Source organism: Nelumbo lutea, chromosome 1 (genome assembly GCF_056320005.1).
Source record: "Nelumbo lutea isolate HS-2025 chromosome 1, American lotus-T2T, whole genome shotgun sequence".
Classification (NCBI taxonomy): domain Eukaryota; kingdom Viridiplantae; phylum Streptophyta; class Magnoliopsida; order Proteales; family Nelumbonaceae; genus Nelumbo; species Nelumbo lutea.
In genome coordinates this window covers 135533336-135558421 of record NC_142684.1, presented here as the reverse complement: position 1 = coordinate 135558421, position 25086 = coordinate 135533336, and the positions used below count along the sequence as shown (strand labels likewise).

The window sequence follows — 25086 nt, the reverse complement described above, 5'->3', positions numbered from 1 at the left end:
CGACTGTTCACTGACTGTTATGATTCCAAAATACTGGTAAAACCTTAGCCCACGTTAGTGTTACTGAGAAACTCGAGTGCCAACAGGCGACCAGGCCGATTTATTGTCGTTTTGCTTTTGCAGGTGCATTGAGAAGTAGGACCACGCCACGCGAGTGGCCTTACTCGCGTTTCCTTAGCAATCTCCTGCTATATTTACTATTGTGGGTTGTCTTCCCCAAAGCATGCGGACGTGGTTGCGCCACGTTCATGTCTGGAATAAAGGAGTGTGATACAGGTCTACAGGGGCGAGGATAATGAAGGGGAAAGACTCAGAATGGGAAACAAGGCACAAAGTAATAATAGAGGATTCAAAGATTATTACAAAGAAATTTTGTTATTTATTTAGAGATGGTGTATCGGGCCTTTTTGTGGAAGAGATTTCTTGGGTACATATTTTAGAAGCTGGAAGAAGAAAAGAAAGCTTTTGTGAGGCTGAGAGCTTTGCTGGGAAAAAGTCGAATGTAACCAAAGTTTGGGATGTATGGTTTCGGTTCTCAGGTTGAAGCCAGCAGTAACAACAACAGATCATCTCACGGTACTGCCTTTCTCTTTCTCCCTACTGTCTATCTAGTTCTCCACTCCTTCCAATTATCTAAATTCGTATACCTTGTGTGGTAAGAACAAATGCTTCATCTGGGTAGTTTGACTTCTCTGTTGTTTGCTTGATGTGATTTCATTTCTTTTGTTCATGGTGAAAATGGGTTTTTCTGCAACTGGGTTCTAGTAGGTGCAAGTGGTTACGTTGTTTCTGCTGAGAAATAAATACATGCTTGAAGCTTATTTCAGAAGTCTATCTTCGTGCTCCACAGATGTTTGCGTTTGTGTTGAGAAACTGGGGTGGTGTGGTATGTTCTTCTTTTTGAGCAATTTCGGTTCAGTATAGGCTGTTGGTTTGAGCCTGAGGTGGGGTTTGTTAATACACAATGGCCGCCGTGGAAGTTAGAGAGCGTGGAAGAAGTCTGAGCATTATAGGATTTCTCCACTGTGTTTTCTGTGGCCGTGGTGTTGCTATAGGTGGATAGCGATGGAGGGTTCATCGGAATCTGGTTGGGGAAAAACTGATAGTTCTAGGGGATTGGATACTGGTGTAGTCTCCATCTCCTGTGGGAGCCTTGGATTGCTTAATAGTGATCGGCCTTTCTCGGGCGATGCATACAGTAATGCCAGGTATATGCCAGGAGGGAAGGAGATAAACCGGGTGCCGCTGACTCGCACGAATCACCTTGGCTCTTCTGGGGCATGTGGGCATGCGGTGTCGGTGAGTCCTATTGTTCATCCCTTAGAACGGGACGAGGTTAGCTTGAGGCAGTGGTTGGACAAACCGGAAAGATCTGTAGACCCATTGGAGTGCTTGCACATATTCAGGCAGATTGTACAGACTGTGAATCTGGCACATTCACAAGGCATTATTGTTCATAATGTGCGGCCTTCCTGCTTTGTAATGTCCTCTTTCAACCGTGTGTCCTTCATCGAATCTGCCTCATGTTCAAGTTCTGGTTCTGATTCATTTGAGGATGCCCTGAACAACCAAACTGTTGGAGGTCGGAACTCCACCTCACCTTTGCCCCAGGACTTGCACTGTCAGACAGGCGGGGTAGGCAGTGAAGATTCCAGGCCAGAGATGTCCGGGGGAGGTGCTTCTCAGAAGGCATCAGAAACCAGTTGTTTGTGGTCAAGTTCAATCTATGCTACGCGTCTATCATCAATAGATGAGATAGAAGAAACTAAAATGGAGAATGACAGGAACATAGAAGAAGCGGGAGGGAGTAAGAAAACTTTCCCCATGAAACAAATATTGCACATGGAGAGTAAATGGTATACTAGTCCAGAAGAGGTTGATGGTGCTCTAAGTTCCTTTTCCTCAGATATTTATCGGTTAGGGGTCCTTCTTTTTGAGGTTTGTATTAAGTATATCTTTTTTTTTTTTTATAAAAACATTTAATTTGGGTGGTGAATTTTCTGAGCTTTTATTTCATTTAAACCAATATCATTGGTTTATTTATGAACAGTTATTCTGCACATTTAGCTCAATAGAGGAAAAGCTTAGAACAATGTCCAATCTGAGACATCGAGTTCTGCCCCCTCAGTTGCTGTTGAAATGGCCAAAAGAAGCTTCCTTCTGTATGTTGTTGTTGCATCCTCAGCCAAGTACCAGACCAAAAATGAGGTAAATTTTCTTGTTTTACATTCGCTACAATTTGAGCTTCAGATTGATATTTTCTATGGTGTTCTTGAATCTTACCAGTTTCTGTTATCAGTAATTTTCAGTATAATAGGCCTGCTGGTAGGTGGTAACAAAGAGCCATGAAGAAAGATCTTTTATTATGTCTAAGTGATAATTAGTTGTTAGAAATTGCATAAAAAATAAATTGTGTATTTTTTCTTTCAATCAATAGCAATAAAAGCCAGGAGCAATTTCTGCTGATGGCAACCTGAACCTACTTGAATGGTGGATGCCGGATAGAAAACATATAGGAGTAGGAGAACACAAAAGGCATGCATAAATTGCTCAATCCAAAAAAGAGTAATACTAGTAGAAGTCATGTCAAACACTTAAATAACAATAGAGCAATGCTAACATGGAGCACTTCGTACACCAACCATGATATGGTTCTTGTCATGTCTGTAGTATACAAAAGTCAGGATTGATGCATAAAGTGTCACCTACTAGCATTATTCATGATAGTAATAAAAATCTTGAACTCTAGAATATGAACCATTTTTTACAACAAATGTGCAAATTTACCAATTATTTATTATATATTTTCCTTTTGTGGCTTTATTCTCTTTTTATAGTTTTAAGTGTTTGATGTAAGAGATATTTTAAAAGCTCTGGAATATTTGGCATATTCATATACAATCTATATACATCTAAGTTTTCTACAAACTATATTACGTGCCAATTTCCAATAGATATTTACAAACTTGATGTCAAAAAGTGAACTGTGGAAGTATCAATATTATTTGAAGCTTATATTTTTTATGAACTTGGTACTTAACTCAATATGTGCTTGTTGACTCAAATTTCAATCACATCAAAATAGTCTTGGGATTCAAACTTCCCCTTTGATGTTAACCAGATGGTTTATTTTCATGGTTGGGCAGTTGGGAACTCCTGTCCAGGTCAAGTTTGGACCATTAGCTTCGTTTTATTGGCATTCATGTAACAAGTTTGTCTGTCTGCCTTTGTTTTGTTTGCGTTCCTATCCTACAATTTAGGCTTGTATGATCTTGCTTATTAATCTCTAACAAATTCTTGCTACCAATTAGATAAAAGATTTGATTCCATTATGTACATATCTGGTGCATTTTGTACTTTCCACATTGGGAATAATGGTCATGACATGGCTTCTCTCCTTGACACCATTGAGGGAAAAAAGAAGAAACAAAATGTGTGGTTCTTTACCTAGGAAAGCCAGTGCTGATGTTTCTTGATTGGTAAGAGGTAACTTATTAAATATAAAAATGCAAAATTGTTAGAAAATGGTTCACATTTCATAAAGGGATCCCCCAGAAGATAATATCTCAAAGGGGGTATAAAGGTACGCGATAGTCATTCCAATACCCAATGATAACAAGAAATGAACAACTTCAACATCTCATAATTTCTTCCTGTTGATTTTCTTTTTCAGTCTTTTCTATGCTTTCAAAATGAACAACTAGTCCGGAATAAGAGAGCAGATGCCCTTATGAATTCCTATTAGTGGTCTTGATTTTGTTTAAAAAATCCTCCTGCATTGTTCCTTCAGTTTTTTTGAAGATAAATAAAGAAAGAAATTTTATTGCTAAAAGGAAAAAACATACAACATAACTAGGTGACAAGATGTCACCCCCACCAGATTACAGTAATGCAAGACCACAAAAAAGCAGAAGCAACACTTCAGGAACAAAACAGAAATCAGCATTCCTTTTATGAATTTAGAGAAGTCCAAAAATCATAAGGACATCTGCATTGTTCCTTCAGGTCCCCCCCCCAAAAAAAATAGTAATATATTTATCTTCTATTGCTGGTATTATTTGTTATTGTTTTCTTCTTTTGTTCTTTTCAGTCTTTATGGTCAAAACTTCCTGGCTGGGATGCTTCCTTTGAGTCTGGGAAGGGATCTCCTTATATCATTAGGAAAGGGCCTTCTATACCTAATAGACTCCCATCTTGTAGCAATTCTTAACTCTATCCCTTTTCTTGTCTGGATTGAATATTGATCTTTGACTGGTGTTACATTGAGATAGAGCTTTTTGAGGAACCCCTAGTGTTGGAATCTGCACATGAAATGACACTCCTAGGCACTGCATCCCATGGCATGGCACACAATGTCATGAAATGTTTCCATGCTCTGCCTTTAACTGAGAAATTCCCTAGACATCCCCTCTTCCATAACTCCACTGTTTCTTTTGTTTCTCTTATTCATCCCCTAGATATCTCTAGGGACCTTTTTCTTAGAAGAGATTTGTTTGATCATGAAAATCAAGAAGTTATTTCCCTTTTGATCTCTTAAAGGATGTCCTTTATTTTTGATAGTGGAGGAAAATTCATTAAAATAAATAAGGGAAGTACAAGTCTGACATAAGAAATCATAGAGAGCAGATATAGTAGAAATCACTGATTGCAGTTTTAGATGAATTCCTTGTGAAGAGAAAGAAGAAGAAGATGAAGAGTTTCAGTAGTAGAGAGAAGAGAGGAGAAGAAAAGGAGTGGGATGTCAACCAGAATTGAATTAGTTCTGGCCGCCAATCCCTCTTTGTATTATATACTCAAATTAAAAGAATAAGAGATTACAAGAATGCCCTTAGTAGGACAACTACTTAAGTAGATGAACAATCATTACTTAAAAAATATAAACTAATGGGCCTTACCCAATAACTTCCTAGCTTGACAACTTAAAAATAAAAGATAAATAACTGGGCCCAATAACTAGAAATCGGCACAACTCAACACTCCCCCTCATGTTAGGAGTAAATGTCACACATTCCCAACTTGCGTAGGTCATGCTCCAGCTTGCTCCTTGCAACACCTTTTGTGAGAACATCAGCAAGCTGCAAATCAGAAGCAATGTATGGGAGACAAACTTCCCCAGAAGTCACCCTTTGATGAAATGTCTATCCACTTCAATGTGCTTTGTCTAGTCATGCTGAATTGGGTTATGGGCAATGTTAATTGCTGCCTAGTTATCACAGTACAACATCATAGGTTCTTCTGCCTTTACACCAATCTCTCCTAACGAGGAACAAATCCAGAAAAGTTCTAAAACTCCATGTGCCATGGCCTTGTATTCAGCTTCTACACTTGATCTTGCCACCACTGTCTGTTTCTTATTTTTTCACGAGACTAGGTTACCTCTAACAAAGGTGCAGACTCTTGAAGTAGATCTCCTGTCATCAAGGCATCCTGCCCAATCAGCATCTGTATAAGCCTCTAGCTTCAACTGTCCATGATTAGCAAATAATATGCCTCTGCCTGGATGTCCCTTCAGATAAGAAAGAATCCTGTCAACAACCTCCCAATGCTGGACTCGTGGAGCATGCATGTATTGACTCACTACACTCACTGCATAGGAGATGTCTGGTCTTGTCATACACAGATACAACAACCGCCCCACAAGTATCTGATATCTCCCAATGTCCTTTACCAACTCACCTTCTGATGGATTAATTCAGTGATTCTGATCAATAGGAGTACTGACTGCCCTTGTTCCAAGCTTCCCTGTTTCTTGTAGAAGATCCAAAACATACTTCCTCTGAGAAATAAAGGTTCCATGTTTTGATCTTGCAACTTCAATGCCAAAGAAGTACCTAAGCTCTCCAAGATCCTTAATTTCAAATTCCCTGTGTAGATTCTTCTTCAAACAGTCAATCTCACTTAGATCATTTCCTGTGACAAACAATATCATCCACATAAACAATTATAACTGCCACCAAGGACCCCCTCCGCTTCACAAACAAGGTATTGAGTCTGAGTGTAGCCAAAAGCAACCAAGGCCTTCCTGAACCTGTCAAATCATGCTCTGGGAGACTGCTTTAAACCATGAAGTGACTTCTTAATTTTGCATACCTTCCCCTTTTCAGCATCACTGTAGAAACCAATAGGAAGATCCATATACACTTCCTCTTGTAGATCTTCATTTAGAAAAGCATTCTTCACATCAAGTTGAAACAGGGGCCAAGAGTATGTGGCAACAAGAGAAAGACGTATCCAAACAGAAGTCATCTTTGCAATTGGTGCAAAGGTCCCTAAGTAATCAATGCCATAGGTCTGTGTGTACCCTTTTGCAACAAGTTTGGCCTTATACCTTTCTATACTTTCATTTGCCTTATATTTGACTATGTAAACTCATCTACATCCAACAGTCTCCTTGCCCTCTAGTAGATCCACAATCTCCTATGTTTGATTCTTAATTAAGGCTTCCATCTCTTCCTACATAGCTGTCTTCCACTCAGGTTTAGAGAGAGCCTCATTGACACCCTTGGGTACTCAAGAGAGGAAAGAAAAGCACGCTAGGAAGGAGAAATTTCACTGTAGGATAGATACTGTGAAATACAATGAGCAATACACTTTCTCTTCCCTTTTCTGAGAGCAATAGGAAGGTCTAGGTTATCTGTAATGGGATTAGTAGAATCATTGGGAACCGAAACAGTAGAGGGATCAAGAGGAATACCTGAATCTGTGTCAACAAAATCTGGAGTCTCCAAGGAACCGGTAGGAAGTGATGTGAATTGTTCTTCTGCAGTGGAATCAACCTCCTTGTGAAGTCTCTATCGTGAGTTACACTGAGAAGCAGGATGCAAAGGAGGTGGTAAGGTAGGTGACATAGGAGGATTCATACACAGGAGTGGACACAAGAACTGGAACTGGAAGAGGAATAAACTGTTCACTCACTTCCCCAAAACACTTCCCTTGAGAAGGATTCTTCGAGAATAAGGATACATCCATAGTAATATACCGACTCCTAGAAACTGTATCCTAGTAGCAGTACCCTTTTTGATTTTCTGCATATCCAAGGAAGACACACTTCTTTGCCTTCGGATCAAGCTTCGAGCGGTGAGGACCAAGAATATGTGCAAAGCAAACACACCTAAACACCTTGAGAGGAATATGGAACATCTCCCCCTCAGGAAAAAGGAGACTGAATGGTGTGCTGAATCCAAGTATACAAGAGGGCACCCTATTAATAAAAAAGACTACTGTGAGAACTGCATCACCCCAAAACTGAATTGGAACAATAGCTATGATCATCATGCTTCTTGTAATCTCAACAATGTGTTTGTTCTTCTTCTCTGCAACACCATTCTGCTGTGGACTATAGGAACAACTGTTTTGATGGACAACACCATATTTTACCAGATACGAAGGAAGGTGTTTTTCAAAATATTCCCTGGCATTGTTTGGTCTGAACACCTTAATTCGTATCCCGAACTGTGTTAGCACCATCTGATGAAATTGTCGAACCAAGGATGGTACCTCATCTCGAGATCTCATCAAGTCAACCCAAGAATATCGAGAAAAATCATCTACAAATAAGAGAAAATATCGATAGCCACCCATAGAAGGAACATGATATGGTTCCCACACATCAGAATGAATAACATCAAAAGGAGATGAACATCTTTTATTACTAGCTTTAAAGGAATGTCTACAATGTTTTCCAAGTTGACAACCTTCACTCTCCAGATTGGACAAATTAACAGACTCAAAAAGCTTTGGAAATAAGAAACTCAAAGAAGAAAAAAAACAAATGACCCAAATGATTATGCCAAAGCATAATCTGACTCACAGACCCCAACTCACTATCCTTGCTGACATGATGACCCTGATGATGAGGAAGCACATCCAGGAGGTAGATTCCATTCACTTCACGACCACTCCCAATTGTCCTCTTTGAATCCAGATCCTACAAGACACAATGACCAGGAGAATAAATTACTGAACAATTCAGGTTCTTAGTCAAACTACTAATAGATAACAGGTTAGTACTCAATTTGGGAACATGAAGGATAGAGGGAAGGGAAATGGAATCATTAATCTTGACAAACCCCTTCCCAGCAATGGGAACATGAGATCCATCAGTTGTGGAGACTTTGTCTTTGCCAGAAAAGAGCTGGTAAGAAGAAAAAATAGTGGAATTATGGGTCGTGTGCTCTGAGGCTCCAGAATCTATAATCCAAGGAGGTCCCTCCTTACTTGTAGTAGAAACATAATTTGCAGTGGCATGTGAACTACCTATGTGAGCAAAGGAAGTAGGGTGTGCTCCACCAGAACCACTTGTACCTAGCTGTCCACTTGTTACTGAATTAGGACTGACTGTATCCCGCTGATTCAAGAACTGCCCATATCTCTCAAGTTCGGCCTTCACTGCAGCAGCTGCAACAGACTCCAAAGTAGCTGTAGTAGGAGGGGCCAGTATGTCACCAATGACTGCCATGTGAGCATTTCCTTTCTTGTTTTTGAGTCTATTCGTCACAAGATGAGGATGAAGCTTCCAACAGGTATCTCTTGTGTGTTTAGGCTTCTTACAGTAGTCACAAATCAAATCCTTTTTGTCTTCCTTTCTGATTTCACTACCACCCCGGTCTCCACCTTGTTTAGGTTTCACAGTCCTAACCATGGCTGATTGGTCAAAACCATAAATTTTCATCATCACATTTTTCCTGCTGTCTTCCCCTGATACAAAGGCATATGTCTGGGAGAGAGTAACACTGTCCCTGGAAAGAATATGCTGTCTTGCAATATCATACTCGGGATTAAGGCCGGCAAGAAATTCAAAAACTCTATAATTCTCTAGGAGCTTCTGGTAGGCAGTTGCATCTTTAGTGGTTTCCCAAACAACTACCTCCAGATGGTCAATCTCCTGCCACGGGGTTTTAAGGGCTGAAAATAGGTCTATCTCCCTGCCTTGTAGCAATAATCTGATTCCTCAACTGATAGGTCCTAGCAACATTCTCACTCTATGAATAGGTTTCTGCAACCCCATCCCATATTTCCTTAGCTGTATTTGCCCATAAAAAATTCATATATGGGGCAGCATCGAATTACGTAGCCAAGTCATCACCATATAATTTAACTGTACCCACCAGGAGCTATTAGTTTCTGGTTTTACTTCCTCACCAGTGATATACCATAACTTCCCGCGAGCACCAATGGCCATCTTTGCAGATTGTGACCATTCTAAGTAATTTGAACCATCCAACATAACTGTAGTAATGGACACAACCCCAAAAAGGTCTCTGACACCTCCCACTGGTCCCATTTCACTCCCGGGTTTGTTTTCAACTCTGTTACCCTCCATAATTCTCAAAAAGGGGTTAGAAGGTTACTGTAAGATGAAAGTATATCAAATAAATCACTTCTGGTACCATCGACACCCTTTTGGTGCCCTAAATGATGCTCTCACAAAAGATTCCTTTTTTGCAGGACGGGTGGAAAGAGAGGAGGCATCCGCTCTCTCCAGAGACCTCCAAAACAAGCAGGACTTGAACCGCTCTCTTCAGAAAACTCCAGGGAACCTTAAAAAATTAGGGTGCCACTTCCTAGGTCAAAATTGAAGAGTCCAACAGAAATAGGACTCTCCCCCTTTCTCCAGTTTTTCTTGAATTTGATGGGAAACCCTAGACTAGCTACAGGGCAAAACAGATCCACCAAAAAATCCAAAAACTAGGCTTACCTGAGATCTTCGATCAGCCTCTCAAATCACCATGCAATCGGCCGATCTAGGGCTGCATGATAGAACAGACCAAGGAACCTTCGGCCTGCTCTGATACCAAATAGAATCACTGATTGCAGTTTTAGATGAATTCCTTGTGAAGAGAAAGAAGAAGAAGATGAAGAGTTTCAGCGGTAGAGAGAAGAGAGGAGAAGAAAAGGAGAGGGATGTCAACCAGAATTGAATTAGTTCTGGCCGCCAACCCCTCTTTGTATTATATACTCAAATTAAAAGAATAATAGATTACAAGAATGCCCTTAGTAGGACGGCTACTTAAGTAGCTGAACAGTCACAACTTAAAAAACATAAACTAAGGGGCCTAAAGCCCAATAACTTCCTAACTTAACAACTTAAAAATAAAAGATAAATAACTGGGCCCAATAACTAGAAATCGGCCCAACTCAGCAGATACAAATTATAATCCACCAACCCCTCACCACTACAACTTCCACCTGAAACAAGTAATACAAGAATTTCACTTTTTGGACAAAGTCACAAGATAGTTTAGCCTGATAACCACCAAGAACCATAAACCATGATGTAACCCCACCAACTCAAACAGTAAAATCATCAACCAATATCTCTTTACAGGAAAACATTACTTCTAGTCTGCTTCCTACACCATCATCACATATGGAAGGATTTATCTTCTCTCTCTGTTCTAATTCTGCGAGCACTGTTCTTGCATATCCTTCCTCACCCAGAAAGAACATCCCTTATTTTTTTGCTAGTTTCAACTTCTTTTCAACCACCACTTTTAGTGCATCTTCTTATGTACTGCAGAAATTTCTTCCATAGGGATGTTTTCTACAAGCTCTTCTTGAATTATAGAAACTTCAACCATTCCACTCAGACTACCACTATCATTATCATCTACATCTTCAAAATCTTCAAGGAAGAATAGAGTTATATACCTTTTGAAATGATTGCTCTATACTGGTTGAAAGAACTGGTTGTTGTGTTTGGTTGGTGGGTTGTAGGGGAAGTATCTCTTCTTGCTTTTGTAACCCCATGGATTTTCATGCTTTAACCCCCAAGTTTTCTTTGTCAAAGCTCTTATTGGCTCAAATGCACCCCTTCAGAAATTGGAGCCTTTGTTGAGAAGTTGTGTATTTGAGAATATACAGGTGGACGCTTCAAGGGAGGTGCAAAACTTGGATGTTGTCCCTTCTTTATGTGTGCATATTGTGCAATAAGAGCGACTAGATGATCAATCACCTTTTTCATCTCTTCTAATCTTTTACGAAATCAGTTCTTGTTGGGATGTCTCAATGGAGGTGAAAACATTGCTTAAATTTTAAAATGTTGACATATCTCCTAATATTTCTATGACATTTTGTTAGGAACTGCCTGACACAGGGTTCTAATGAGGAACCACCTCCTGAGAAGAGAGAGAGAGAGAGAGGGAGATCGAGTCCGATTGCATTTATACACGGAGGTTGTTACATTCTTGTTACAAATCTTGGAAGTTAATTCTCACTTCTTGTTGCATTCGGTTATGCCAACCTATCATTAGTTGGACCTGAGAGCTGATGTGGCTTCCTTCTTTTGTAGGTCTTGAGTTTGGGCTGGCTATTCCCATACACCGGCCTGGGTTCAATGCTGTCGCTTGTCCCAACAATGCCCCCCTTGTCAAGATTGACCTTGGCCTCAAGGTCAAGATGGGGAAACTGGCGGTGGAGTTGGATATAAGGCTCCCAGGTTGCATCTTCCTTGGGTAATTGACCATACTACGAGAGCTTCAAGTTCTACATGGTGTCCTTTCTTTACCCAACGAAAGTCAATAATGGATTGGGGTTCGGTGACTAAGGCCATGTCTTGAGTAAACTTGGGTAGATTGGGCTGACTTACTACATCAGGCTTGAGGCCCTTCTTCAGAACTGAAATGTGGAATACAGGGTGAACTTTTGAGTGTTCCAGTAGCTCTAAGTGGTAGGCAAGCTTGCCTATCCTCTTGACAATCTTGAAGGGCCCAAAGTAGCATGGAGATAGCTTATTCCAGTGTTGTTGTCTTACTGATAGTGAGTGGTAGGGGAGCAATATCAGATATACAAAGTCACCTACTTGATATTCCACTTCCTGATGGTGTTTGTCATAGGCGTTCTTCACCCACTGTTGTGCTCTGTCCAGGTTGTGCTTGAGCTCCTGTAGAGTAGCATCCCGTTGGGTCAATGCTTCCTCCAATGAAGCCACCGAAGAAGACTCCTTTTCGTAAGGCAGTAAGTCGGGGGGGTCTCGACCATATAGGGCACAGAAAGCTGTCATTCCCGCAGCTGCATGATAGGTGGTGTTATACCACTATTCAGCCCAGTGGAGCCATTGGGTCCAACGTTTGGGTGTGGACCCTGTAAAACAAAGCAGGTAAGTCTCCAAGCATTTGTTGGCTACCTCGGTTTGTCCATTTGACTGAGGATGGTAGCTAGTTGATTCCTTAGCTGAATGCCCTGTATCCAGAATAGTTCCCTCCAAAATGTACTAAGGAACACGGGATCCCTATCTGATAAAATAGATTTGGGAAATCCATTGAGGCAGGCTGTCTCTTGTACAAAAACATCGGCCGCCGTTGTGGCTGTGAATGGGTGTGCTAATGCCATAAAATGACCGTATTTGGTGAGACGGTCTACCACTACCAAAATCATTGATTTACCTGCTGAAAGCAGAAGCCCAGTAATGAAATCCATCGAGATGTCTTCCCAAACTTGGGTGGGAACCAGAAGGGGTTGGAACAGGCCTGCTGGAGATTGGGCCTCGTATTTGCATTGTCGACAAATTGTACAGCTTGCAATGCACTTCTGAATCGTTCTCATCATTCCTTTCCAGTAGAATTGCAATGCAACGTGTTTGTATGTTCGGAGCACCCCTGAATGGCCCCCTATGGGTGACACATGAAAGTAGTCTAACAATGGGCCTATATGGGCTGAGTTGGCTGGTAGTACTAACCTGTTTTTATGATAAAGCAAGGTCCCTTTGACCATGTAATCAGGCTCGGCTTGTTGTGAAAGGCGGTTTTTTGTCTGTTGCAGTTCGGGACTGGTTGCTTCCTCTTCCCAAATTTGGTCCCAAAGTTTAGCTATGGGCTGAAGAGAGACCTGTAGCTGCTGCAGTTTTGGGTGTCTTAACAGTGCATCAGCAGCCTTGTTGGTTGCTCATGGTCAATATTTAATTGAATAAGCGAACCCCATGAGCTTTGAGGCCCAACGTTGCTGATCTGGTGATATAATTCTCTGTCCCAGTAAGAATTTGAGGCTTTGATGATCAGTTCTGATTATGAACTTGCGCCCCAGTAGATAGGAACACCATTGTAAGACCGCCAAGACTATGGCTATCAGCTCCATTGTGTACACTGAGCTAGATCCTCGCTGGACTGAAAGTGCTTTACTGAAGAAGGCAAGGGGTTTCCCTTCTTGCATTAATACAGCTCCAACCCTTTGACCTGATGCATCGCATTCTATAACAAATGTTTTGTTGAAGTCGGGTAATGTTAATGCTGGTGGTGAAGACAGGGCCGTTTTGAGATTTTCAAAGGCCTGTTGGGATTCTGGAGTCCATGCGAATGCATCCTTCCTTAGTAGATGTGTTAATGGGCTAGCAATGAGACCATAGCCGCTAATGAAGGGGCTATGGTATCCTGTCAAGCCCAAGAAGGCTCAAAGTTCCTCCACACTTGTACTTTTGTAGGTATGGGCCACTGCTGGATGCTTGCTACTTTCTTGGGGTTTTCCATTACCACGCTTCCTTCTACCACATGGCCGAGGTAGTGTACTTGGGATTGTCCAAAAGCACACTTGGATGCTTTCACATATAATTGATTTTGCAAGAGAACCTTCAAGGTGACTTCTAGATCTTCCATGTGTTGGGCCCATGTGGGGCTGTAAATTAAGATATCATCAAAGAAAACCAGTATAAACCGGCATAGTTATTTATGAAATAAATCATTCATGAGGGACTAGAATGTTGTCGGGGCATTTGTGAGCCCGAAGGGCATGACCCGGAATTCATAATGTCCATCATGCGTGTGAAATGCAGTCTTGTATATGTCATCCGTGTGCACATTAATCTGATGATAGCCAACCCGTAAATATAGTTTGGAAAAAATTCAGGCTTCCTTGAATTCGTCCAGGAGCTCGTCAATCACCGGGATTGGGAACTGATCCTTGACGATGATGTTATTAAGTGCTTTATAATCAGTGCAGAAATGCCATGTCCCATCTTTCTTTTTGACTAAGAGGACTGGGGAAGAAAATGGGCTATGACTTGGTTGGATGAATTGTTTTTCTAATAGTTCCTTAACTTGCTTCTCGATTTCTTTTTTTCTGAAATTGAGGATAACGATAGGGTCTTACGTTTGTGGGGGCTGCTCCTGGAAGTAATGGAATGCGGTGGTCATGTTCCCATGAAGGCGGTAGATCTGTTGGCTCCTAAAATACTGTTGCATATTGCTGGAGTGCTTTCAGCTGTTGTTGATGGTCTTCTTGTGTGGTTGCATTTTGGGCATGGGTTAGCATGGGCCTTGTTTGAGTGAGTTCCCAGAGGATGGTTTGAGTGGGTTCATGGGCTTGTTTCAAGAGAGATGAGAGGCTGATTGGGCTTGGGCCTCTGGTTGGTATACTTTGGAGGCGGATCTTGGCCCCATTTGTCGTGAAATCCATTGACAACTGGGCCCAATCACATAGTACCGGCCCCAATTGTCTGAGCCATTGTATCCCCAATACTATATCGGCTCCACTAAGCTCGAGTGGGTATAAGTCCACCACAAATGGCTGCCCTTTGATTTACAGTTCAATGCTTGTACAGATGCCTTCACAAGGGAGAGATGTTCCATTTGCTACTTGGACCTTGAATGCCGCTGTGGGTTGGATTGGTAGCCCTAGTTGTTGGGCCAACACTCCCATTATGAAATTCAAGGTGCTTCCATTGTCGATTAGTATGGACACTTGACATCCTTTGATTCGCCCTGAAACCCTCAGTTTGTGGGGAGTTGAGCCCGGTAAGGGCCTAGAGCGGTATCTCCGGTGTCGGTTGTTGTTCTTCGGCCCAATTGAATCTTGGCAATTCATTGGGATGTATCCTACTTTCAGTTCCGTCTTTGGTGTCATCTTGGAGGGTGTAGATCTGCATTGTTTTACACCGGTGACCCGACCCAAATCGTTCTTCACAAATGTAGCAGAGACCCTTTTCTCTACAGGCTTGCATTTCGGCCCACGATAGCTTCTTGGAGGGAATGGATGGGCCGGTGTTCACAATTCTAGGCTTACCCAAGATGCTATCTTCCTCCCTGGGCCAAATCCTTCGCTCGTGTTCATTTGGCCTTGGAAAGCTGGCCGATCTCTGAGGTGGTAACCAAGGCCGGGTGAGTTTCCTTGCTTCCATGTTGGTAGTATGGGATGGTAATGTGAGGTATCCCACATTGGTGGTATGGGATGCTGTTGTGGGGTGTATATGTGCTTGGGTTCCCTCCCTCTAACAACTAGTTTTTAGGGGTGAGTTATCCTAAGGCACATAACAAATGATATCAAAGCCTACACTATGCCTCCTGGTTTTAATCGTGTGGCACAGGTGGTTGATGTGGACGTGTATTGGGAGCAGAAGCAGCAATGATCCGGTGTTCTCATCCTATCCAATTCTGCAGCAACAGTTTTATCCATTCGGCAGATTAGATTAGACTATCTTGTTATTCTTATCTTATCTTATTAAGTTAGTAGATTAGATTATCTTATCTTATTAGATTAGGATTAAGGGAGGCTTATCTTATCTTATCAGTCTTATCTTATCAAGATAGAGTTGGAGGTCTCCCTATTCAGCAAGGAGTCTCCCTAACAGTAGGACTCTTGTAATCTCCTATTTAAGGAGCCACTATTATTGAATAAAGGTATCGAATATTTAGTCAAGAAGTGAGTTAGGAGAGTTGGTGATCTCTTGGACAAATCACCAAGGCACCAAGATAGGTTCATCAAGAGCAGGAAGGAACAAGGGAAAACAACAGGTTTTCCCCGTGGACCGACCCATGACGAGATCCTATTTGCGGGCCCATAACAGTGGTGACGTCGGTATTGCAGTGTTTGGTCGTGACTAGGTGGACTATTGAAAGACAGTCTACATGGGTGTCGGGACTGCAGAGTGTGGTGGAATGTTACGATCCATTTGTCCCATGTTGGTAGTATGAAATGCTAATGTGAGGTATCCCACGTCAGTAAGTATGGGATGCTATTGTGGGGTATATATGTGCTTGTGTTCCCTCCCTCTAACAACTAGCTTTTAGGGTGAGTTCTCCCAAGGCATATAACAAATTTCCATTTTCATGGGGTATTGATAAAAAATATTATTGGAATGGACACAATCCCCATAGAAAACTACCAGTGCTATGTAGATATGTGGAGTATCTGTTTTATTGTATGCCTAATGGAGATGATGACCACTTTGAGCCATCCTGAAGTTCTTTTTGGATGTGACTTTAAATTTTAGTTTTTGTTTGTGTAATAGTATTTGGTTGATCTATTAGATTCATTTGCACTTTCTGTTACTTTAACTTTTGCTTGAACCTACTCCATTAATATGTAGTTTTAACTCTTAAAGTCTACATAGAACAAATTCACAGTTTATTATTTTGTCTATTAACCTTAGTTTCTTGGTTTTGTTTAATGGTTTGGAACAAGATAACATCTGAAGGGGTGTATCTATAATTCTATCATTTGATAAAATACACTTGTATATTTCTACATATTATACAATACTTTCATCATGTTCCATATGATATTTCTTAAAATTTTGATATCTTTCCTATATATGGATGACCTATATTTCCACTGACACTGACACTTCAAACCTTGAATGAAAAACTAAAAACATGGATGTTGTCCCTTTATGCAAGTGTCTTGTGCAAGAAGATTGAAGAGACTATCAATCACCTGTTTTCTTCTCTTGTTATCCAAAAATGTTAGAAAATATTATGTCCATATTTAAGTCTATTTGGGTTCCCTACACCACCTAGGGTTGGCTGTTGGCATACTTATTCTGATGAGTTTCATGTCTCCACTTACTAGTGGATGGAAGTTTATGTGGAGATGTACTTGAGCTACAGTTTTACAGAGCATATAAGGAAGAGATTAAAATCTAATCCACTAAATCTTAATGACTAATCACAGATGGGACTAAGGAGGGTGATGGAGTGGTGGAAAGGGCTGAAATGGAAGAAAACTGTGATAAGGAAGGAAATTCATCAGAGAGAAGGGTACTTTTATGTGGAGTTAATAGCAGGGAGATGGCTCAGGTTATGGGGAAGATAACGAGTGATGAAAAAACTAAGACTCAGTTTGGAAAGAGTACAAATGCAAACATGTACAGTGCAAATACATACAAAATAATACAAAATATATGGTTTTGCACTGTACATATTTGCATTTGTACTCTTTCCAAACTGAGCCTAAAGGGACAGATGAAGAAGAAGGGTTGTGGTCTTCGATTTTGATTGGAAAGCTGGGGATGGAGCTAGGCAGGAGAAGAGTCGTAACCGACTTGGGACAAACTAATCTAGAGAACCAAAATGCAGAGGAATTGAGGAGAACAAGAGGTTCCAGTAATGGACAGTTTGTTCATGTTACCAAGGTTTTTCGTCGTCTCACGAAAGGATTGGTCGGGAATGGTCCATGCTGTAGATTTAAGAGAATTTACAAAAGGACTGGACCTAAGGAAAACTCTAGTTCCCAGAATTGTCTGATCAAAAGAAATGCTGCAAATGGTTTAGAAGTTGATGCAGGCAGTAAAACTCAAGGCATACAGTAGAGGCAAGGAGGAAAACAAGGAGAAGGAGAAGCTTCAAAGACTGGGGACAAGAATAGAGAGAGAGAGAGAGAGAGAGAGAGAGAGAGAGAGAGAGAGAGAGAGAGAGAGAGAGAGCAGAACAGATACAAAAGGATCAAGAAGGCAAGGAAATAATTCAAAATGGGAAGGTGAATATTAATAAATTGGTGGAGAGGGAGGTCGAGATAGGAAAGTCTCTTGGTTTAGTCTTTTGGGGAGGGGAAGGATTCGCAAAAATAGCATTTGAGAAGTATGAAAAAAGGAAAAGAGAAGAGAAGGGAATGAGAGAAGGAAGGAGGGGGGAGAATGGGTGGAACATTGAATTTTTGATAGCAGGAATGGGAATTTTGATGGAAGTTTGAGCTCTCTGTTTTCCTAAGTTTGTTCAAGTGAATGAGTCTGATCTGTTTGAGAATCTGGAGTTCTTTGGAGTTGAATCCTTGTAATTTGATTCTTTTTCAGTGTCATTTCTGTTTTGTAGTTGGTTTGTCAACTAGACAACCATTTTCTTGAGATGTTCGGCCTTTTTTTTCAGTTTAATGAATTTTCCTTTGATCTTTCAAAAAAAAAAAAAGATCAATTTTACTTTGATCTTTATAAGTTTAGCCTATTGGATTTACAGGAAGTTGTTCATAGGTATTACAATTTCCCACCATTTGGATTTCGAGGTGCCTTTGGTGATCTTAAGTGCAATACCTCTGTTTTTTTCAGGGCCCATTGGCCATAGAGAGTAGAGACTCAAATCTTAACAAGTGATTTCTTTATTCTGTAGGCCTTGAGAGGGTGGAAATAGAGGGTGACTTGATCTTTGATGGCTCTAAGGGCCCCTGATTGTTCTGATCTCTGGGTACAATAGTGAACCTTAGATGGGGTGGGAGGGGAGAGTTGCGCTATGCCATGAGTTACCAGGAAAGGTTAATTTACGTTTTAAGGTGGGGAGGGACATATTAATGGAATGGTATCTTGAGTACCAAAGAAATTATGAGTGTTAATCCTTGTTATATTATTTATGCATTGATGTATAGTATGTTATCCCCATATAGTTTGGATAAGGCATAAATGATGATGATGATGATAATCTATAGAATGCTATATATGATTACATTAACTTCATATAGTCAGTTATTAATAGCAGCATTAGTTTTTTTTTTTTTTTTTTTTTTTGTATTATAATGATTTTTGGTTAGTTATGGTGGCCATTCTTATTCTGGAATTCATAAATCTAGAAGCTGCAGACTTCAAGACTTCCATTACTTTTATATTGGTATTTGGAGCAACCTCTTGCTCCCACCTTTGATCAGATTTCTTTCATCTGTTGTTGCATTGATCATGTCTTTAAATCTTTGTGCTTTGAAACAAATAATGTAGCTGTGGACATGTGTTTAGCATCTGTATTTACTTAGTAGTCATTTGTTCATAATAGACGAAATGATACTTAGCCTTTTTGGTATGATGTATGACAGTGATGTGTTACAAAGTGAGTTCCTCAATGAACCAAGATGTAACTTTGAAGATCATGAAGCAGCAATAAATCTAAGGGAGGAAATAGAGGAGCAGGAGTTGCTGCTGGAATTTCTTTTGCAGCTACAACAAAGGAAACAAGAAGCTGCTGATAAGTTGCATGATACCATTTGTTATCTGTCTTCTGACATTGAAGAGGTTCTGAAGCAACAGAAGATGCTTAAGAAAAAAGAAGGTTTATACCTAGATCTGAATAAGGATGACAATTCTGTATTACATAAGGTGGATGACACAGCAGTTAATCTTATAAAAAATGAGGATTCTGCTAGTTTGGCATCCAGAAAGCGCTTTAGACCAGGATTAAAGATCACTAGTGAAGAGGAATTTAATGAGCCTCTAGATGGGGTTCAGAAGTCAGAGAATCATGAAATTCTTTTGTCCAAAAATTCTCGATTAATGAAGAACTTTAAGAAACTGGAGTCGGCTTATTTTTCAACAAGATGCAGACTTGTGAAGCCAACAGGGAAACCAGTAGCTATATGGTCACCAATCAGTAGTGGTGGTAGAGGATCTATTGTGGTAACAGAAGGAAGTTCTGTAGATAATTTGGCATTTAAGGAAGGGCATAGTGGAAGTAGAAAGAGTGGATGGATAAATCCATTTCTTGAGGGCCTGTGCAAATATCTATCCTTCAGCAAGTTAAAAGTAAGAGCAGACTTGAAGCAAGGTGATCTGTTAAATTCTTCCAACCTAGTATGCTCCTTGGGTTTTGATCGTGATAGAGAATTTTTTGCTACAGCTGGTGTAAATAGGAAAATTAAAGTTTTTGAATGTGACATGATCCTAAAAGAAGATCGTGACATTCACTATCCTGTCATTGAGATGGCTAGTAGATCAAAACTAAGCAGTATATGTTGGAATAGCTATATCAAGAATCAGATTGCTTCAAGTGACTTTGAAGGTGTTGTACAGGTAGGCAAAGCCTTATGCATATCTATATCCATATTTCTATTGGTTGCCTATGAATCTACCGTTGTGTTTGGTTATGAGGTTGGCATTTCAAATGTATTTTTGTTTCTGATATTTTTTATAATTCAGTTGCTCCTAACATTTTCAGGTGTGGGATGTCACAAGAAGCCAAGTACTCGTGGAAATGAAGGAGCATGAGAGGTGTGTATGGTCTATTGACTTCTCATCAGCAGATCCGACAAGGTTGGCTAGCGGAAGTGATGATGGTGCCATTAAACTTTGGAATATCAATCAGGCAATTCTATTTCTGCACTTGGTGGATGTCAGCTTTGAAACTAAACGTACTGCAGTCATCTAATTATGATCACTATATCTATTTTATACCCGGATGTATAATAAGTTGCTTTTCTTACATGGGGTGATACTGCAGGGAGGAAGTATTGGTACAATCAAAACAAAAGCCAATGTCTGCTGTGTTCAATTTCCTCCAGATTCTGCATGTTCACTTGCAATTGGTTCAGCAGATCATAGGATCTACTGCTATGATCTTCGTAATGCAAAAGTACCATTGTGCACATTAATAGGTCACAGCAAGACTGTGAGCTCTGTGAAGTTTATAGATTCAATGACTCTTGTTTCTGCATCCACGGATAACACACTGAAGCTATGGGATTTATCAACATGCACATCTCATGTACTTGATAGTCCACTTCAAACCTTTACAGGGCATACAAATGTAAAGGTGCACCTTCTCATTTAATTAAAAGACTCTTACACTTTTGTGATTACTCCTGCTCCTAGAGATTTCTGCAAATTTATTCTATCTTCATTTATATATCAGTCACAAGGTCAATGCGTCACAACCCCCCTCCCCAGTCCCCTCCCCCCCATGTCTTTGAATTCCTTTCTTGAAGCATCTGGTCTTGCTTGGGCACATCCTCAGTGAAATGGCAAAATAAATTTGCATTGGAACATGATACTTGCATTGGAATGTAATAAATTTGCCACAAACTAAAATTAGAATGTTAAGTAATAACTAATAAGGGAATAATATAAACTTATATTGCTTAGATGACTTTGGAATTGTCTTTATGTAGATGCTATTGTCACCCTTGATAGTTTTTCAATTCTTTATATATGTCTTTGCTGATACATTTTCTGCTTGTTTCAGAATTTTGTAGGTCTATCTATATATGATGGGTACATTGCTACAGGCTCAGAAACAAATGAGGTATGCAAGTTAGCTTAGTTGTTAACTATATAATAGCTTTCTCACCTACAATATCATTAGTTTCTTCCTGTCACGCATAATATGTTGGGAAGCTGGTTTTTCCTTTTTTTTTTTTTTTTTTGTAATACTGTCTCCTTTTTGCCTGAAAGTTGCTATTGATAAAAAGCATATCCTGAGTTATGATCTGCACGAATGGACATGGGTGTTATGATTCAATGTGGACAGGGTTTTGGGATTTCAAACCCTCAAATCTGGCAATGTGGATCTGCCTACATGTGTATTATTAGGCATTTATATCTTTTTGAATGCCCTAATGTTAATTCCATTCAACAGAAGTTTAGATTGGCATCTCTTCAATCAATGTTCCTAAAACAAGACTGTCAGACCAAGTCAGTTTTTTTTTTTTTGTTAATTTCATTTTTTTTTGAGTGGCAGGAAAATTAGCTGATGAGTAAACTTAAGGCCATTGCCCAATGTTGGTCCCAGCTTTTTGGGGTATTGGGAGGAGTAGACTGGATACAGTCCTAACTTTTGGCATCTTTTTACACAAAGTAGCCACCCTCAGATTTGAATCCGTGTTTCACTCTTGCCAGCCTGAGATTTTACCATTAAAATGCTACTAATATGGCTTTAGTTTCATTCATCCAACACATCTTTAAATGGATGTCATGTCAATAAACGACTGACGTACCGTATTATTAAGGTGTTTCACATTCTGCTGCTTCTTATATCATTAGTGTCCCACATGGTAAGGTGCCCAATTGACTCAATATTCCATTTAATTTATATTAAGATAAGTTTGTAGCTGGGATGTCATTGTTTCACATTCTGCTACTTCTTAGATCTTCAGAAATGGATTGATGTATTATATTGCACATGAAAGTAGTTAACATTCCTACTAGAATGGGTATATTAGTGAGCCTTCCAGGAAAAAAAAATACTAATTTTTGTTCTTAAGGAAAAAATATTATTTAAGAACCGTACCAAAATAAAGATATTTTCATCTGTAAAAGAAAAGGTTCTTAGCATTTGACAGAAGGATGTACTGTAATATAAAATGGTAGTTGCAGGCTTATGGCTGGATTGGCATTTCATGTACAAATAGTGTACCTAGCACCTCTTGGAGAAGTTTACGCCAACTCGTGTGCCTAACCCATTGTTCTCATTCTTTACATTCAATAATTAGGTTCTGATAGGAACATTCCTCCACTATGATCAATCCCTTTGTACTCCTTATTTTACTAACACATCAATGAAACTGTTAGCTGGTCTTTGGACCCATAAAGTTCTTTTCAATTGCATAGCCAATTACCTTCCACTATAATGTTCCTGTAATTGAGAGAAATCCCCAAAATCATTCCTTGCAGCCAAGCTAATAGTTCCTCCTTTGTCAAGTTGTCAAATTGAATTGGTCCAAAAAAGATAGATAGGATTTTTTTTCCTTGTATCTCTTTTGAGTGAAGAGGAAAATGAGTTGATGAAAATTCTACACAACTCTGGAGGCTTCCAACTGCAACCAAAAAAGAAAAAAAAAAGTCTAAAATACTAGAGATAAAATGATAGGAGATCTTTTATTTTTGGTGAAAATAATAGGAGATTAGAAAATGGAAAGTAGTCACACCACTTCGCAAACAAAACAGATATATGGTGACAGAGCCAGTTCAGTCTGCAAGGTCTTGCAAGTGTTGGATTTTCTAGTGCATTACAATAAAAAAATAAAAAAAACCTTATTTAGAGCTTCTGCATATTGGTTCATGAGTCTTCTTGCCCAAGTCACAATTGTTTTGCTTGTTGAATGGGTTAATTTCTCAAATTCTATATTAGTTTATGAAACATTCTAAAACATTAGGATGTTTTCTGGGAAATATTGTTATTTTATTAATCTAAGTTGCAGTGGAGAGTGGAGATTCAGCAGGTATGGTGTCTGCCTGTTACTTCTGGTGTCAGAAGCAAGACTGGAGATACGTCTCAGGAAAGAGTTAAGGAGCCCAGATCTTCTACCAACGCAGCTTCCAACATCTCAAACATGTTTTGTACTTGTTTGTTAGTCATCAATGGGATTGTACTTTTAAGACAGCAATCATGTTTGAGATATGCAGCTACATGTCATGTTGGAAGCTGTGTTGGTAAGCAGATCAGGACTCAGAATTAGGGGCAAACTCACTCTTGGAACCATGAAAACAACAGGTAAGAGTATGATTGTTGATAAATGGGCATGAAAAGGGGAAGCTGCATGAATGCACTGTATCCAGAATATTATTTTACATCTACTGCCTAGGCTTCAATGTTCTTATCTTTTTATGCAACAGGTATTCATCTACCACAAAGCTTTCCCTATGCCAATGCTTTCTTTCAAATTTGGCAGTACAGACCTATTGTCCGGACGTGAAGTTGACGATGCCTCACAATTCATTTCGTCTGTGTGTTGGCGTGGCCAGTCATCCACCTTACTTGCAGCCAATTCAACAGGGAATATTAAACTTCTGGAGATGGTTTAGATTTTAGAATGGTAAAGGAGTTTTGAGAGGAAAAACAAATTAAAGGAAAAGAATGAGAAAGGAGGAAACCTTAAACCAGAACCAGCTGTAAGATTGAAATTGAGATTTGATATTTGGCGTTGGAACCGAGAGAGTTGAAACTTGGGTCAGGCGAATGTGGTGATGTGAACTGTAGAAAAAAAAAAGAGAAGAAATCACAAAAAGGGGTAGATAGAGAGAGTGAGCGAGTTATGTATATTTAATGTAATGCTTAAAAATTGAAATGTATAGTCATATATAAAATTTATGTTGGGTAATTTTGTTTGGTTTATTGGTGAAGAGTTTGTCTTGTCAGTGCACTTGGGTAGGGGTGAGCATTCGGTTTATTCAGTTAAAAACCGAATTGAATAAACTGAAAATTTGAAAATTAAACTAAAAAAAAATGAAACTGAAACCAAAATTTAGAAAAACCAAAATAACCGAAACCGTTATTTTTGGTTTGGTTTTTGGTTATTTCGATTAAAACCGAATTTTAATAATATGTACTCTATTTTATATATATATATATATATATATATATATATATATATATATTATGAAATCAAAATTCAGTATATTGTATATTAATATATAAGTATATAATATATTATATATTACATATAATAATAAAAAGTTTGGTTAATTTGGTTAACCGAAATTTTAATTCCAAAAACCGAAACCAAAAGTTGAGATGGCCAAAAAATCGAAAAACCGAACCGATTTAACCGAAAACCGAAATTGAATTTTTTGGTTCAATTATTTGGTTTTAACCGAATAATGCTCACCCCTAAACTTCGGTGAGTTGGGTCGGGATGAGTATCGTGCCCAAGGCGAAGCCCAACTCTCGATCACCAAACTGTCTAGTAACGGATCTAGTTTTGGTTGGTCAGGCAAATCGCAAGGCTTGAAGCTAGGGATGACAATTTTTCTCATTTTCCTAATTTTATGTTAAATACATGCAGAATGTAGGTGTGTCCATTATAAATGGATCAAGTGGTCAAGTCTAATCCAATCTAATGAGTGTTTTGGACCATCCAATCTGTTCCAATTTGTTTTAATTTAGATTAGTTCTAATTGAAACCTGGTCCATTGACATTTATATTCTTATCTTTTATAAATGGACCAGAAATTGGCTCAATCCCATCCAATAAATACTTTGGATCATTAAGTCTGGATTGGTTCAATTCAGTATTTCTTGTTAGTCTATCCAACCCGTTCAAATTGATCTTGGATTGTGGATGGGGTCCAATCCAAAGCCCATCCATTGATACCCCTACCTAAATGGGGTGGGGATAGGGATGATTTTTCCCTTCTTGAATGGGATGATATATATAATATAAATAATATGTTATATGTATATATTTAAGATATAATAT

General features: G+C 39.4%; 1 protein-coding gene across 16 annotated transcripts; it reads left to right on the top strand.

Moving 5' to 3' along the window:
• Positions 1-227: 227 nt before the first annotated feature.
• LOC148877756 (protein SPA1-RELATED 4-like) lies at positions 228-24002 on the top strand. Of its 16 annotated transcripts, none has more exons than XM_088943487.1 (11): positions 292-576; positions 769-1938; positions 2051-2208; positions 11080-11174; positions 11291-11453; positions 18997-19966; positions 20112-20258; positions 20394-20705; positions 21135-21194; positions 23089-23381; positions 23504-24002. In XM_088943487.1, the coding sequence occupies exons 2-10, from the start codon at positions 1066-1068 to the stop codon at positions 23344-23346; spliced, it is 3036 nt and encodes a 1011-aa protein (XP_088799613.1). In that variant the 5' UTR covers positions 292-576; positions 769-1065; the 3' UTR covers positions 23347-23381; positions 23504-24002. The 16 variants fall into 16 exon arrangements, 10 of the variants coding, with proteins under 10 accessions (XP_088799675.1, XP_088799613.1, XP_088799621.1 ...); XM_088943495.1 differs by having other exon boundaries at positions 301-576; positions 851-1938; XM_088943476.1 differs by having other exon boundaries at positions 303-576; positions 766-1938.
• The last annotated feature ends 1084 nt before the right edge of the window (positions 24003-25086 follow it).

Excerpts from the sequence above, each read along its gene's own strand:
- LOC148877756 (XM_088943487.1), top strand. The coding sequence starts at position 1,066 with ATGGAGGGTTCATCGGAATCTGGTTGGGGAAAAACTGATAGTTCTAGG. Across the intron at positions 2,209-11,079 it reads AGTACCAGACCAAAAATGAG|GAACTGCCTGACACAGGGTT; the intron begins GTAAATTTTCTT and ends ACATTTTGTTAG. Across the intron at positions 19,967-20,111 it reads ACTTTGAAGGTGTTGTACAG|GTGTGGGATGTCACAAGAAG; the intron begins GTAGGCAAAGCC and ends TAACATTTTCAG.